This window comes from Lynx rufus, unplaced genomic scaffold (assembly GCF_022079265.1).
Source record: "Lynx rufus isolate CCGP_SWC_20201006 ecotype Redwood Valley unplaced genomic scaffold, mLynRuf1.p SCAF_14, whole genome shotgun sequence".
NCBI lineage: Eukaryota > Metazoa > Chordata > Mammalia > Carnivora > Felidae > Lynx > Lynx rufus.
In genome coordinates this window covers 6,981,651-6,997,014 of record NW_025814828.1, presented here as the reverse complement: position 1 = coordinate 6,997,014, position 15,364 = coordinate 6,981,651, and the positions used below count along the sequence as shown (strand labels likewise).

The window sequence follows — 15,364 nt, the reverse complement described above, 5'->3', positions numbered from 1 at the left end:
GACAAAGTGATAGGACAGCCACGCACCCCTCACACTGCTTCTGGACAGAAAACCCCCGAAGGCCAGTGATCTACCTCTCCTGGTTCTGTTTGCTCTCTCCAGCACCAGAGACCTTGACCGTAGGTGACATTCAAAATGCTTTGCAGAGAGCAGACACTCGGCAAGGGCTAAGCGCACGGAACTGGGAGCAAACATGACCACAAATATACGAGAGCGGGAGGGTCGGCCCTGGCAGGCGTGGGTGTTGGCGTGAGGTAATCAGGGGGGTAGAGACCCGTCGGCCTCGCTAAATGCATCGGCATGACCACCCTCCGGGCGTAAGAACGCAGGCTCTGTTGTCACCTTCCACGGGCCCAAACTTCCATGCGTTCGCTTGGCAGACCGCATCACCGTGTGTCCCGAGTCGCTGCTGAATGCAGACTAAACGGCAGAGATGCGGCCTGTATCTTCAGAGCAATCCTTTCATGGCCAGAGTAGACTGCTGTAGGCCCTTCAAGTTTAGGTGTGGCTAAATATGAGGCCTATCTGTTTTCAGGCAGAAGCGAGGGACGCCAGACTTGCCCCGAACCCGGCGCCGCGAAGGACAGAGACATTGGCACACGTGCCCAAAAACCCAAATCCAGAGACGTCCCTGAGGTCGCAGAGAGCGGTGAAGAAGGGGCAGCGGCAGGGGCACGTGGCCCTGTAGCCTCTAAGGCAGTGATTCTCAAAGTGGGGTCCCGGACCGGCAGCCTCAGCATTACCAGGAGTTTTGTGACAAACGGCCACCTCGGGCGCCACCCCAGACCCGTTGAAGGAGACACTGTGGGGACGGGGTCGGGTGATCTGGACTTTAACAAGTCCCGCTGGTACTTCTGATGCTCACTGGAGTTCAAAAAGCCTCTGACCCCAGGCAGCCCGGCCTCGTCCAGAGGATCCTAACTGGCCTTGGAGCTCTTAGGGGCTCACATCAGGCTCCGATGTGGTGATCCTCGCTAAAATGGGAATGGCAGGAGTGCCCCTGAGGCCACCCTGTCCCATGCCCAGGGCACACACACTCATCAAAGCTGGCATCCCGCCCGCTAGGTCCAGCCCTCGGAATCCTTCTCGACACCAAGCTCCCTGCAGACGCTGCCCATCCGTCGACTGGTGTCGGTCCACGTGTCAAAGCCTGTCAGCCGGCCCTGCACTAAGTCAGGCTCCTCTGAGCTGGACGTGAGCGTGCGGGCTGGCCAGCCCGGCCAGAGGACTGGGTAAGACGCCTTCTTCGAGTACCAAGCCAATCCGAAAGCCAACGGTTTAAAAAAGGAGTGTACAAATTACAGTTTCAACGTGTGCATTTTACTCAAGTCCAATTCCCCAAGAAGGTAAAGAAAATAGTTGAATGTCAGTAGCTTTATTAGGCAAGTTCTTTTCCAACTTAAAACTAATTTCCTGAAAATGTGTTGGAAAATGGTGCCAAATCATGTCACCGAAAAATACTAATGACAGAGGCAGCTGAACAGGGTTAGGAATCCAACTGGGCCTTAAGCATCCATCTATGTCTAATTAGTGTAATTAAAATTTATGGCAGTCATATAACTGAAGCCCAAGGAAAATACACTGCAAGTAGGCCCATAAATAAGTTAGTGCCAAATCAGACATTATACCCAATGAAATTTCTGGAACGTTCTACCGTAGATCCAGACAAGTCCAAAGTAAGGAATAAATATGAAGGGGCCGAACAACAATGAGCAAATTCATCGTGTCCTCGTAAGTTCTCATGTAATTTACCTGACCAATCCACAGGAAAGCCTCTCTGAACCCTGCTAAAGTTAGCGGTATTACTTTGTAACGTGTACTAATTCTCATACATCCACTACAAGCGCACACAGTTTAAAAAGCACTGCCTCTGAGTCTCTGAGGTGCACACGAGAGGCGATCGTGATTCTGTCCAAGCCGGCCAGGCGCAGGTTAGCTGCCATGCTATGCGGATTCAAGTTGCCGAGGGCGGCAGGGCGGTGGAAGAGCCAGTCCTAGCTAATCCTACTCTTGCCGGGCAGATCTCAAGTAATATCCGCTATCAGAAAAAAGAATGAGGGGAAGAAAAGAATTACAGGCGGGAAGAGGAGCAAAGCGCCAGCTTCGAAAGGGCTGTCCACCGAAGGCATAAAAGAAACAGCACGGCGGCCGAGGTGAAGCACGTTTCTGTGACTCGGCACAGCTCGCAAGAAAAATAAGCAAAGCCACGCGGCAAGGGACAACGTCCGTAGAAGAAACCAAAGACAGACGAAGTGGACTTCACGCCACCCGTCGGGAAAAGCTGCCTGGGCTGTGCCGAACACTAGGCAAGCATTTCTACGCTTGAGGATAGCGCTCTTTAAAATCCATCTCACAATGACGCAAGTGATCGCCTGGTCATCTGAGAGCTAGCTATGAATCTAGAAGACTATTGACACGTGTCGCAAAGCGCCATTTCTTGCCCTGTCTCCCTACTCCAGATGCAGGCACACGGGACCTGCTCTGGGCCGGGTTGAGAGCGCGGCACACGCGTCTTGTGTGTGTGCCCGCACTAGAAGCCCAAAGCTCTAGAAGGATTCCTTCACTCACTTCTGGTGCATTCACCGAGGGACAGACAAGACGGCTTTGCCTTTGACACAGTACGCCTCGTCTACTGTGCCGTCCCGTGCTGCCAGCCTCGAAAGCAGCCATCTGCCAGGAGGACCCGTAGTGTGGTAGGTTTACTGGAGGAGACTGACTTCGCGCCTAAGACGCAGCATCACTTCCGGTGCCCCTTCTTCCACATCCACGCCACACAACTGATCTGGAGGCTGGAACCCCACTCCTACGAGTACCATCATCCCAGTTCTGAGCACTCTGAGGAAAACAATCTCCAGAAAGGCTTTCTTTCCTGAAATACCATTTCGGTGAAATTAAATACATGAAAGCAAACCAACGTTTGCAAAAAAGAAACGTTCCCCAGGTCATTTTGAAGGGAGTCCGAGAGCCGCTTAAAATTGGGGACGGTTTATTTCCTGTAAGTCAACTGTATTCTGTACTGATTCTAATTTTTGATAGGTAATACATTTTATGGCTTACATATAATCTCTCACAAATGCCTTTAAAAGCTTCAGTGGCTCAGTTGGTTAAGCATCCGACTTCGGCTCAGGTCATGATCTCGTGGTTTGTGAGTTCGAGCCCTGCGTTGGGCTCTGTGCTGACAGCTCGGAGCCTGGAGCCTGCTTCGGATTCTGTGTCTCCTCTTTCTGCCCCTCCCATGCTCATGCTTTGTCTCTATCTCTCAATAATAATCGTTAAACAAATTTAAAAAAAAAAGCTTTAAAACGTATGTCCCTGTGCTCATGATGGAGAAGAAATGAAGGCAAAGCCTCAACCAAACACTGAGCCTTCATATTTATTATGTAATCTCCAAATTCCATTCCCTGAACAGGTCTAAGGTAGACACAAGTAATATATGAATCTTTTGTCCCCCTCGCTGTTTTTGCCTGACCACCTGTTCTGTTACAGCCCAGGCACCATTAAACCATGAATGGAAAGGTGCGTTTATGCTGCAGAAACTACTTAGGCCCCCACAGTTCACAGAAGCCCTAAATAGTGTCTGCGTTTTTCTGAAAAAAATAATGCACTTCTAATACAGCACAGTTCTGAGGTATATTTTACATACCCAGAACAATCCTTGGTTTTTTCAATTTATATATAAATTCTGCAGTCTACTATATAATTTTGCATGTTCCTAAAATATGGGTGCTTTCCGGAAGAGAAATGGAACCCCAGGCAAGCCAAGGTCCCATTTGACGCTTGAGACGTGACAGACCCCCCAGTGCCACACTCCGGGACGTCGTGTTGGCTTAGAGCCTTGTGCCTTCAGATTTCAATCGCAGCTACAGATTTGACACTGCTTATGTTTTCTCTCCTCAGTTTTCTTTTTGTAAATATCCATGTACGCGAAAAGCAAAAGTTCAAGAAAATCTCAGTTGAGATCTAGGTCAGATGGACGATAAAATCGCTTCAGCTGACTGAGCTAAGCATCAATAAACCGCTGTCCATTTGGCTCAGCTCTCTATTCTGTGTTGGAAATTCGAGCTGAATCTCGAATATGTGGTGTAGGAAGGGTCTACTAACACCCCCAAACCCTTCCCTGCCCTCGTGTCTTTTCCCCTTTGAGGGTACAGATCTTCAGAGCGCAACTCCTTTAAATGAGAAGCAGAGCATCTGTAGGCTTCTTTCTCTTGGCCTGAATGGGGAAGAAGGAGCCGGGCGTGGCAAGGATGCTTTCCCACGTCGCTCCTGGCTGTGATGCACTCACGCCCGAGCCCCGATACACAGTCACTGCAGAAACGAAGGAAAACTCCAAGCGACTGATCAAATTCGACTGGAATCCTAACACGACTTTGGTTTCTGACGACAGATGAACAGCAGGACCCATCCTGGCAACAAACGCTAAGACACAAAAAACTGGATGGGTCCGATGTTTTGTTCCTATCTGGACTGCGAGTGTTTCTATGGAAACAGCTGCAGTTTGTGCACAGTTCTGGAACGAGTGCTCTTAGGTTAAAAATAAGGAACTATCTGCGTCACTGGGACTGCTTCGAGACTCGTTCCTCCAAATCGGCTTTGAAAAATTCTAAAATTTTCAACCAATAATGTGAAAGTATTCCTATCATAAGGTCTGCCTTGAGAATCCTAAGTGATGTTCCTGAAGGGAAACCCAGAAGCAGTTGTTTGGGTACATTTTCCACGATCCAGAGTTGAAAACACAAAACTAGTCACCATGATGGTGATTTGGTCGACAGAATTCTCTAGAAATCACACTACCACTTGGAATTAGGAGTTCCACTTCCACTAACTTCCTTTTAATCTGAATACATCCTGGGGCGCCTGGGTGGCTCAGTCGGTTGAGCGTCCAATTTCAGCTCAGGTCATGATCTCACGGTTTGTGAGTTTGAGCCCCGCATCAGGATCTGTGCTGACAGCTCAGAGCCTGGAGCCTGCTTCGGATTCTGTGTCCCCCTCTCTCTCTCTCTGCCCCTCCCCTGCTCACTCTGTCTCTCTCAAAAATAAATAAACATTAAAAAATTTTTTTAAATAAATAAATAAAATAACCACTCTCAGGGCACCTGGGTAGTTCAGTCAGTTAAGCGGTTAAGCGGCTGACTGATTTCAGTTCAGGTCGTGATCTCACAGCTCTGTTCCTGGGATCGAGCCCTCGGGGCACTCTGTGAGATTCCTCTTGTTGCTGTAACAAAAGACCACAGATTTGGTGGCTCAAAATAGCACACGTTGTTATCTTCCAGTTCCAGAAGTCACAAGTCACAACTGGGTGGGCAAGGCTGTGATCTTTCTGGAGGCTCTAGGGAAGAACCCATCCCACTGCCATTTCTAGGGGCCGCCCACAGGCCTCAGCTCTGGTCTCTGCCACTCTGATCTCTGCTTCCCTCCACATCTCCTTCCCTGACCGTCCCTCTTCCAGGGACCCCAGTGATGACACTGAGCCCACCTGGATCATCCAGGACCATCCCCCCATCTCCAGGTCCTTAACTTAATCCCATCCACCGTTTCTTCTGCCATGGAAGGCAACACAGTCACAGGTTCTGTCCGCAGGACACGGACATCTTGGGGAGGGGGGTGGTTCTGCTAACTCCAGGCACTAAGTCAGGAGTCTGCCTGGCAGGCTGGAGCCCCGGTATGTCTGGGGAACACCGAGGGGTCGGCTCGGCTGGAGCAGGGCGGGGAGGGCGCGGGGAACGGGCTAATGCCCCGAGTTAGCGAAAACCTGCTCCTGTGGGCCCTCGCGATCCAAACACAGTAGGGATTCAGGAGCAAAACGAGCAGCCCGAGAGTAAGGCTTCTCAACCAAGACACCACCGACAGTCTGGGCCACCTAAGTCTGTGCCATGGGGCCATGCGGCATCTCTGGGCTCCGCCCGCTGGGTGCCGGCAGTGCCCGGTCTCTAGTCATAGGGACCAAAAACGCTCCCTGGGGAGCAAACATTGCCTCCTTCAATGCTTGAGACCCATGCGAGGCAGAGGAATGACAGCATCTAACACGTTTTGAAAGGATCACTTGTCTGGAAAAAAAATTCCGACAGAGCAACTGAAATGACCAAAGGCTACACAAGAGTATGCTGAACCGCACCAGGAAACGCACCGTCCACACCAGGGAGAAGCGCATGGCAGCTGGGAGGACGTCTCCGCCCATCACTCTAGGAAAACTGACAAGGAATGAAGACGTTTCATGATGCTAAGCGCATGTGAGAATCAGGGCTCTCAATCGCCATTCGCGGCAGTGCAAAACTTTCAGCGTACGTGCCTTTAGACCCACACATCTCATTGCTCAGTCTCGGTCCACGGGAACCGTCATTCCTGCAAGGCTGGGGCCCACAAAAAGACGTGCAGTTTGTGGAAAGGGAAAACTGCAGCCATCGAAGACGTCTAGCCGCAGAGTGATGGCTATGCCTCCTAAGCCATGCATCACGTACCGTATTTAACTATGCTGGGCTTAATTGATTTCAATGTTTAGATAAAAGCCTGGAAGGTTTCACGTCAAACCATTAATGGTAGGAAGTGGGATTAGAGAAGGGAAAAACAGCTGGTCTCTATTTATTGATTGCGCCTGTGACAAAAACGATGTATTCACGTATTGTTTTTGTAATGAAAACAAAGAGGAAAATACAAGCGTGCGTGCACATATGTAAGCATGCCTGTGGTATATGCGGACATCACGTACAAGCATACACGGGCATGTGTTTCTGGCTCTGGCGCGTGTACACATATGTTCACGCACACATGCACGCGCAGCCCCCGCAGGTACTGCCCGGTGGGGTGGGGGGAGGTCCTCACCCCCAGGCAGAGCCGCTGATAAACTCACAGATTTCTGTTAGCTGGGGAGGAGTTTATCTCCCAAATAGGTTAAAGACCATATGTAATCGCATCACATACACCACACAATTGTTTGGAAATGCCCCGAACTGGGCAGGTGCCGGGTAGAAAGAAGTACGATCTCCCATTCTCCCAGCGGCTTCTCTACCCACTGGAGCTCCTGGGGTCACCCACGCAGACCACGGGCGTGGCCCCGCTAAGACATCGCAGTCCTCCAGCACAGAGAAGGGTTTCTTGGCCTCGGCACTGGGGACACACGGCAGGGATCATGCTTTGTGTGGGTCCGGCCCGTGCGCCGTAGGATGATGGAGTGACAGGCCTGGGCCCCGCCGACTGGATGCCGATAGCAGGTCCCCCACAGTCGTGACAACCACAAATGCCTCAAGACAGGGCCAGAAGTCCCCTGGGGGTAAAGGGTCCCCCGCCCCCGAGCTGGGAACCCCTGTGCTAGAGGGAAGACAGGCAGCGCTCGTGCAAGCCAGCCCAGGAGGTCCTCACGTCAATGGTGCCAGTGCAGCCCAGAAAGGCGTTCCCGAGAAGCCCTCACTGTCCCACAAAGGCTGAAGCACCCAGGGCAGGACTCCACCCCCCACCCCCATAGCTGCAGTGCGTTTCCTAACAAGGTTCTGGCAACCTTGAAATATTACTTTCATTTAAAAGATATTGATGAAATGCAGTGTCCTCCCCTGCATATCTGCCTTAAATACTTGCCTTTTCGCCCAAATGTATTATCTCAACATTTAAAAGGTGACTCCCTGTGTACCGATGCTATCTCTAGAAAACAAAAAAAATCACTTGCTATGTTGAGAAAATGTCACAGCAAAGCACGTAACAATTAAGTTCCTAAGTGTAGCAACCTTCTATTTTGTGCATTTTAAAACAGCGCAGCAAATTCCAAGCACCCACACTGCGCAGTCCAGTAGAAACATGCAGGAATGAGCAGAGGAACATTCCACGGGGACAACAGCCCCTGACAGACGGCAGCGAGCTCAAGAGCAGGAACGCGCGGTAGATGCACAATACGGCCACGGAGCCCAGCAGCACGGCTGAACGGATCTGGCGGCAGTCCGTGTGGAAACATAAAGCCCACTGCACATGCGAGGGGGGAAGCCAGGGAGAGCCGGGTGTCAGAGCTCCGAGCAAACAGAAGGCCCGTGTCAGGCCCTCTAGCAGGGGAGTCATCTGATCTGCTTTGGTTGCTATTTTTACATTTTCTACAAAGGCAACCAAGTGGATTACCAGACATCAGGAATGATACAGTCGATCGAGCAGACCCAACTATTTCGCTTCCAGAAAGGACTCCCTCACCCCACCGGGCATTCCGCTCCTTCTCCCCCACCCTCCAAGAAAACAGTTCGCATGTGACTCAAGAAACTTTTTTCAAAACGATACGCTTTGTAGCTTTCCAAAGCACAGATTTGGAAATGATTTGGTTTTAAGGCTCTTCTCAAAAGACACAAAAGAGAGAAAGTGTCTAAAAAGAGGACACAAAAGCCACGGCAGGGTCAGAATACAGAAAACGGGGTCCTGGGGACATGGGGAGGGGCATGACGTGCTAAAAACCCTGCCTGCCTGTGAGGATTGCACGCTGCCTCTCAATCCTGCCCCTGGCTACGGTTAGGACTGGGACAGGGGGACAGAAAGATGAATTTTGAAAATGTACAGACAGGGTCGAGTCTCAATTTTCAGAGGGCAGGTGATTTACAGCAAAGGTCAACGAAAGTGGCTACGCTTCAGTTCTATCGAAATCCAAACAGACCGGGGGCCGCCAGCACGTGCTGACCTAGTCCTTATTAACCCGTCTTTTAAACCAAGATGCGTGGCTTTCTCCATTAACCTACGGAGTCGGAAAGGGCACATATAAAAGACAAGGCGATTGTGTTGAAGCCTTGGTGGGAAGGCAGGGAGGGCGGGAGCCAGGTGTCTCTGTCTTTATTAAATCATGGCTTTATAACTGTTCACAAGAGTGACCGTTTCACATTTTAAATGCATATGAAATTCTGTTGTGGGTATTAGGAAGCTTCCACAGAAAGGAAGATCTTTGATTTTATATTCTATCAGACACTGCTTTCTGAGAAAAAGTGGACGATCCCACACTGGAGTTCCACAAAACCTCTTTCCATGGGAGAAAGGAAGGAAGCAGAAGGCAAGATTGGAAAAAGGAGCTTCTTACCTCTTTCTGGCTTCCTCATACTGCCAATTAAGCCTGACTCGGTCTACAAGTCTTGTCTTATCATCAAAGACAAACTTTCCGGAACAGAAGGAAAAAAAAAGGGGGGGGGGAAACATATTAAAACATATTTTCAAAATAGAAAATTCATTTCAACTTTTAGCAACAGTGAAGAAGATCTTATTTTGTCTTTAAATTTCCACTTTTCGGGGATGCCTGGGGGGACTCAGTCGGTTAAGCGTCAGACTTCAGCTCAGGTCATGATCTCACAGTTTGTGAGTTTGAGCCCCACGTCGGGCTCTGTGCTGACAGTGCAGAGCCTGCTTGGGATTCTCCCTCCCTCTCGCTCTCTCTCTGCCCCTCCCCCACTCGTGCTTGATCGCGCTCTCTCTCTCTCTCTCTCTCTCTCAAAAAAGAAAACAAATGTCCCCTTTTCAAGGGTCTGGAAGGAAACACACCAAATAATACTTAGCTGTCACCTCTGGTTGCTAGAAGCTGGGCGTGGGGATGGGAAGCTCTGCTTTTCAAACACTGGTGGGTCTGTTTGTATTTTTTACCAGTGGAGGTGTATTCATCTATTGTATAATTCCTAACAACAAATTAAGTTTAAAAAACAAAATAGGGAATTCCTTAGTAAAAGTTGACACAAAGGCATAAACGTCCGTCCCACTTTGTACAGTACATTTTGTCATTCTTCAATAAATGCAGAATAACGATGTTCTCCTGAGAAGTCACACGATCAGAAGACAACAGACTTAGCTGTGTTAGGCATGGGCTACAGGACTCCTTCTAGTGTCACATGGCATGTTAGAGAGCTCAAGGTCAAAAGGAAATAAAGCAAGGTCTGGAAAAGCCTGGATTGGGGCACATCACCTTAGGAGTTAGAATTGAAATGTGGTGCCCTGACGTGATCATTAGTTGTTCTTATTTTCTTACCAATTACACCGAACAAAACAAATTCCTAAAACAAAACAAAAAAAGACCTGTATGGGAGGTAATCGTAGCTCACCTTGGTCACTTCTTTCATTCCTGGAAATCTATGACACCAATTCATTAAATCAGTCCTCTCTGTAGATCTGACCTTAACTAGACCATGGCCTCCAAGTCATTTTTTTAAATAACGTCACGTCAGCAAATATTTGAAAATATTCTATCTGAATGATTAGTGATGAATTTATCGATACCAGTGTTGATACATATCAATAGGAATGTCTTCATCTTCATCGTCTTGAATGGCGAGATGGAAGAAATGCCTTACGAGGGGCTGAGCATTCTCCGATGAGATGTGTCATAATTTTACACATTTTACAGCCTCCCCGCGGTTTCCTCAATACACACACACACACACACACACACACACACACACACACACACTCCTATGCTTTGACGTCACATCTCCAGGAGCCATCTACGCTGGAAACGAGCTACATGTCACCTCACCACCTTGTTTGTCGGAGACTCCTGCAGCTGACCCATCATCAAGACCAACAGATATTTCTTCAACCTGTTCTTGATGCTCCTGCAGATCTCTGAGCCTGTTTTTGCACTCTTCTTTGAGAACAAAACGGACATCTTGGTCAAAACAGGAAAAACCTACGGCCCAATGGATTCAGCAGGTTCCTGCTTCACAGTTCCTACGTAGCATGTACCCCAACCGTCGAATCCCAGCATTAGGCCTGCAGCGTGTACACATCTGTGTTTGCAAAGTCCTGGGGTCAAAAAGCATAGCCAATTATGTCCACACCCATCCCACAAAACCGATGACCCAAAGTGATAACTAAGCCAAGTACGCAGACGTCTAAGATGGTGCCCAGTAGTCTCCACCTCTTGGGATTCGCCCCATGTGTGAGCCCCTTGAGAGTGCTCTAGAGCCATGATTACCAATAGAATACAACAGAGATGATGAGAAGCCATTTCTGTGACCAGGTTACAGAAGACAGTGACTTCCATCTTGCTGGCAGACTCTCTCAGCTTGCACACTTTGATGAAGCAAGCTACGGTGCCAGAGAGGTCCATACGGCAAAGAAGCAAAACCCTCTGTCCCACGACCCGTGGGGAGGTGAATCCTGTCACGATCACGTGAGCTTCAAAGTGGCCTCTTCCCCAGTCAAGTCCTTGGATGAGACTGCAGCCCTGGCTGATGCCTTGATTGCAGTTTCGTGAGAGCCGCTGAAGCAGAGGGCCCACCCAGACTCCTGACCCACAGTAGAAGTCTGAGATAATCGAAGTGTGATGTTTTAAGATGCTACATTTTGGAGTAATCTGTTAGGCAGTAATAGCCCACTAATCCAATTACGGCCTTTCAATATCCTTTTTTTATAACGACATGATATAAACAGGGGTTTAGACATCAGAAATGTCGATTCAAACCCAGCCAGCCCTGGCTACATGACCTTAGCTGACTCGGCACCTGATCCCCTCGTCTATCAAATGTATATGGAAACAACTAATAAGGTAACAGCCATGAAGCGGTCAGTCCAGGGCCAGCCCCAGTAAACTCACAAACGATAACAATTTACTCCTTGAGTTATTGCATGACCAGCCACTCCCCACCTGATATTTTTAGAAAGTCTTACCTAATCATTAGAGAACCTTTGTTTCTTCGAAACTAGTCGAATCTCTAAATTCTAATCCTAACCTATGATAACCGCAATTATTCATGGAATTCAGTGAGTCTTGTACTTCTTTCTTTCCTGCACACCAAACCCTTTAGGCAAAAATAGCAGGCATTTCTGACTTACAGATTCTTTTCTCTGTGTCTTTATATAGATGGTGACCCTATCCTTTAAAACCAAAATTGCCTGGTCAAAAACGTCTACGCGGACTTTTGAAAGCAGGGAGGGGAAAATTGAAAATAGGGCTGTTCTGGGACGTCCAGGACAAAAAGAGTCATTATTTACCATAGTACTCTCAAAGAGATACTATTTGCCTAAACTTCAAAATATTAGTTAATTATTTAAAACCCGGAGTTTTTGTCAATGGTCTTTTCCCCTTGTTTCCTTTTCTTTATGTAATTTTGGAGAGGGCATTCCACATTCCATTGATGTCTCATCTTTACTTAATAAGCTCTAAGAAAAAGAAGCCATCTTTTTTTTTTTTCAATTTGTTTTCCATTTGTAATAAACTTCACTCAATAACATTACAACAGGAGTGTCTTTAAGCATTCACCACCCTGCTTCAGATGATGACTGCCAACTTTGTTTTTGTGGCTAACTCAAGGCTTCACTAATTGCCAAAAGGGGCCTTATGAAATTCTTCCAAGTCCCAAGCAAAATTAATTTTGATTCAATTCAATTTCCTGACATTCTTTTAGAAGAATAAGAAATAGCATCAAAGTATAACCCAAGGGTGCCACAGCCACAAAGCCTCGGAAAATCACTGGGCTAAGCCAACGATCGGTAAACTATGGCCCCCGCAGGCCAAATCCAATCCTGTTTTTAAAAATAAAGCTTTATTGGAACACAGCCCTGCCCATTTGTTCGCACACTGCCTATGGCTGCTTTTGCATTCTAACAACACAGTTGGATAGCTATGGCAAAGGTCTAAAATATTTACTATCTAGGGGTGCCTGGGTGGCTCAGTCGGGTAAGTGTCCGACTTCGGCTCAGGTCACCATCTTGTTCCCGAGTTCGAGCCCTGCATCGGGCTCTGTGCTGACAGCTTGGAGCCTAGAGCCTGCTTCAGGTTCTGTGTCTCCCTCTCTGTCTGCTCCTCCCTGCTCACGCTCTGTCTCTCTCTCTCTCTCAAAAGTAAATAAACATTAAAAAAAATTTAATATTTACTATCTGGGCCTTTACAGAAAAAGTTAGCTGATCCCTGCTGTAAGATATCATATGTCTGTTAAAAACACACCTAAATTCAATTCTCAAAAGGATTCTGCCATTTTAAAGAATCCGAATCACAAGGAGAGAGGTAATAAGCAATTCGATTGCCTTCCAGGCCCCGGGACCTCCAAGCTGGATTTTTTTCCTCCAACGCAATGGCACAAAAGCCAAAACATCTCTGAAGAGAAAGTGGCAGAGGAAAACAAACGAGTGACGAGTGACGGCACCGCGAAGGCGGCTCTTTCCTCTCCTGGCACATTCGGCCCTCCCCTCCACCCCAGCCCGCCCGGTTCCTGGCATACCTCTCCGACGATGTCGGTCTGAGACCCAGCGTCGCAGAACTGTTGAGGTAAAGAATCGCCAAGCACACCTGGATTGTGAGGGAACTCCGGCAGAGGGTCAGTGAGAGAAAAGCTATTCCTGAAGCCGTCGGTCAGCTTGGCCAGGCTCTGGAAGAGAAGGAAACGAGCCGCCTGAACAGAGGTGGTGACGCTTCCCTTCCCGCTGAGGGCCGCCCCTGGTGCCGGCCCACCCCACCCCTCCCCCACCAGGTGGAGAAGCCAAGTCTACCGCCACGTGCACCTTTAATACAATTCTTCGTCATTTACGTCCCCCTGTGACCGAGTCCCCCTGCCAGCATGTGGATAACGTAGACAACTGCCTGGGTACCACTGTTACTGTTTTTCTTCTTTAGGAAACACAGCGTGTTTCAACACACACACACACACACACACATGCACACACGCACACACGCACGGTACCTATGTGAGACGGTGGATGTGTTAACTAACTTTATCGTGGTAATCATTCCAGATTATATATGTATATCAAATCATTAGGTTGTATACCTTAAGTTTATATAATTTTGTCATCTGTACCTCAATAAAAGGGGGGAGCAAAAAAAAAAAAAGGGGGGGAGCACTGCCGTTCTATCAATAAATGTTCTATCAATAAATGAGTCTGAGATGAATGCCACCTTGAGATTTTGATAAACCACACAGAAGCAAAACCACTCCCGGATGATGTTTACGTATTTTCACAACCTGGTTTTTCAGGTGACTGTACATGACCAAGAGTCATCTCACGTGATGTCAGTTGGCCAAAAACCAGAGTATGTATTCTGGCACACGTAACCCCTTTGGGTGCAAGTCAAAGAGCAATGAGATTTTCTACAAGTTTTTAGAAGACTTTTGAACGTTTTTATCTTCAGCAGACATTGCTGTGGACACCAGGACGCGCAGGAGCGGTATAACACACGTAGCTGGTTCTGGCTCTAGACAAAGGCATCTTGGAATGGGCCGGTACCATTAAGCTCATAAAAGAAAGACAAAACAACTTCTTTGATTTTACTAGAGAGGACGTTCCCCATGCCTCTCCCAGGAGCGTCTCAGAGAAGATGCTGGGGTCTGAAGCTTCTTCTAGAAATTCTATCTCCAGCCCCCACAGTGGGGAACCCACTCGAGGCAACTGGGCGGTCGCCCCCGCCCTGCACGCCTGGATCGGCCAGTGCGGAGCAGTTAGCGCAACCTCCAGGGGCAGAGTCTCCAAGCCCCCGTGGTGAAATGCCGCTTGGTTCACCCCTGGGGTTTAGGCTCACGTTATGATGGGTGACATCCATACAGCACCTTGCCCGACACCGCACTCAGAGGCCTCAGTAAATGGCAGTAGCTGTTCTTGCTACCAGTGCTCGGAGACAATCTAACCGTCGATCGTTTACTTTCATGACCTGGAGAGGGCGTGTGAAAATACAGATGTGTGGGCCACACCTCCAGAGCCTTATCCAGTAGGCCCGGGGCACGGCCCGGGAATGGGCAACTCAGTGACCACTGTGGGGACAAGTCTGTTGGATCCTTGACCTCAGGAAGCACTGCCATGGAAGGCAGCTATCTGTGCACCTGTCTCATTTGGCCTACGAGTCTGAGCTCTGTTTCACGTGCCCTTCTATGCCCTACATTCTGCGGAATCTAGACCGGTGCCTACTAGGTACTCAGTGTGTGGAACGCGAAATGAAAGCCGTAACAGAAACATCTGAAAGCACCCGAGCATCAAGCAAAAAGGCCAGCGCGCACCCATTTGCAAACACTCAGGCTTTTTCTAAAAATAACAACATCTACAGAAGCGCGAGGAACAAAAAAGAACACGATATAATGCTCCACTGATGGCAGCCACGGAACCGAAATGTACGCACGCAGTAGGGTACTTCGCGGCCACGTCAGGGAATGAAGCGGCGCGTGGTGGACAGATGCGGAAAAAGAGACGGGGTGTTATCGTTAGGTGAGGAAGCCGGGGCAGGGGAGCAGCAGGCATAGTCCTAGCTCCCCGTGAGGATGGCTGAACACGTGTTCACACTCTCCCGGGGCTGCATAAACACTAACCAGATATACGGGAAGCTAATAAAAGTAGTTACAGGAGACAAGCGAATGAGGCAACAGCAAGACCTGTCATCATAGACTTTAAAAATTTTTTGATTATTGAACAATAGGCATCACCCATTTTTGTGGCTTAAATCGTG

At 48.6% G+C, this 15,364-nt stretch overlaps 1 protein-coding gene across 1 annotated transcript in view; it reads right to left on the bottom strand.

Annotated features, from left to right (window-relative positions):
• Positions 1-15,364, bottom strand: part of WWC3 (WWC family member 3) — a 120,079-nt gene that overhangs the window by 30,683 nt on the left and 74,032 nt on the right. The window contains exons 7-8 of the mRNA XM_047075877.1: positions 13,155-13,301; positions 9,032-9,105 (exon numbers count right to left, since the gene is read on the bottom strand). Of these exons, the coding sequence (XP_046931833.1) occupies positions 9,032-9,105; positions 13,155-13,301 (221 nt within the window). The remainder of the gene's footprint in view (positions 1-9,031; positions 9,106-13,154; positions 13,302-15,364) is intronic.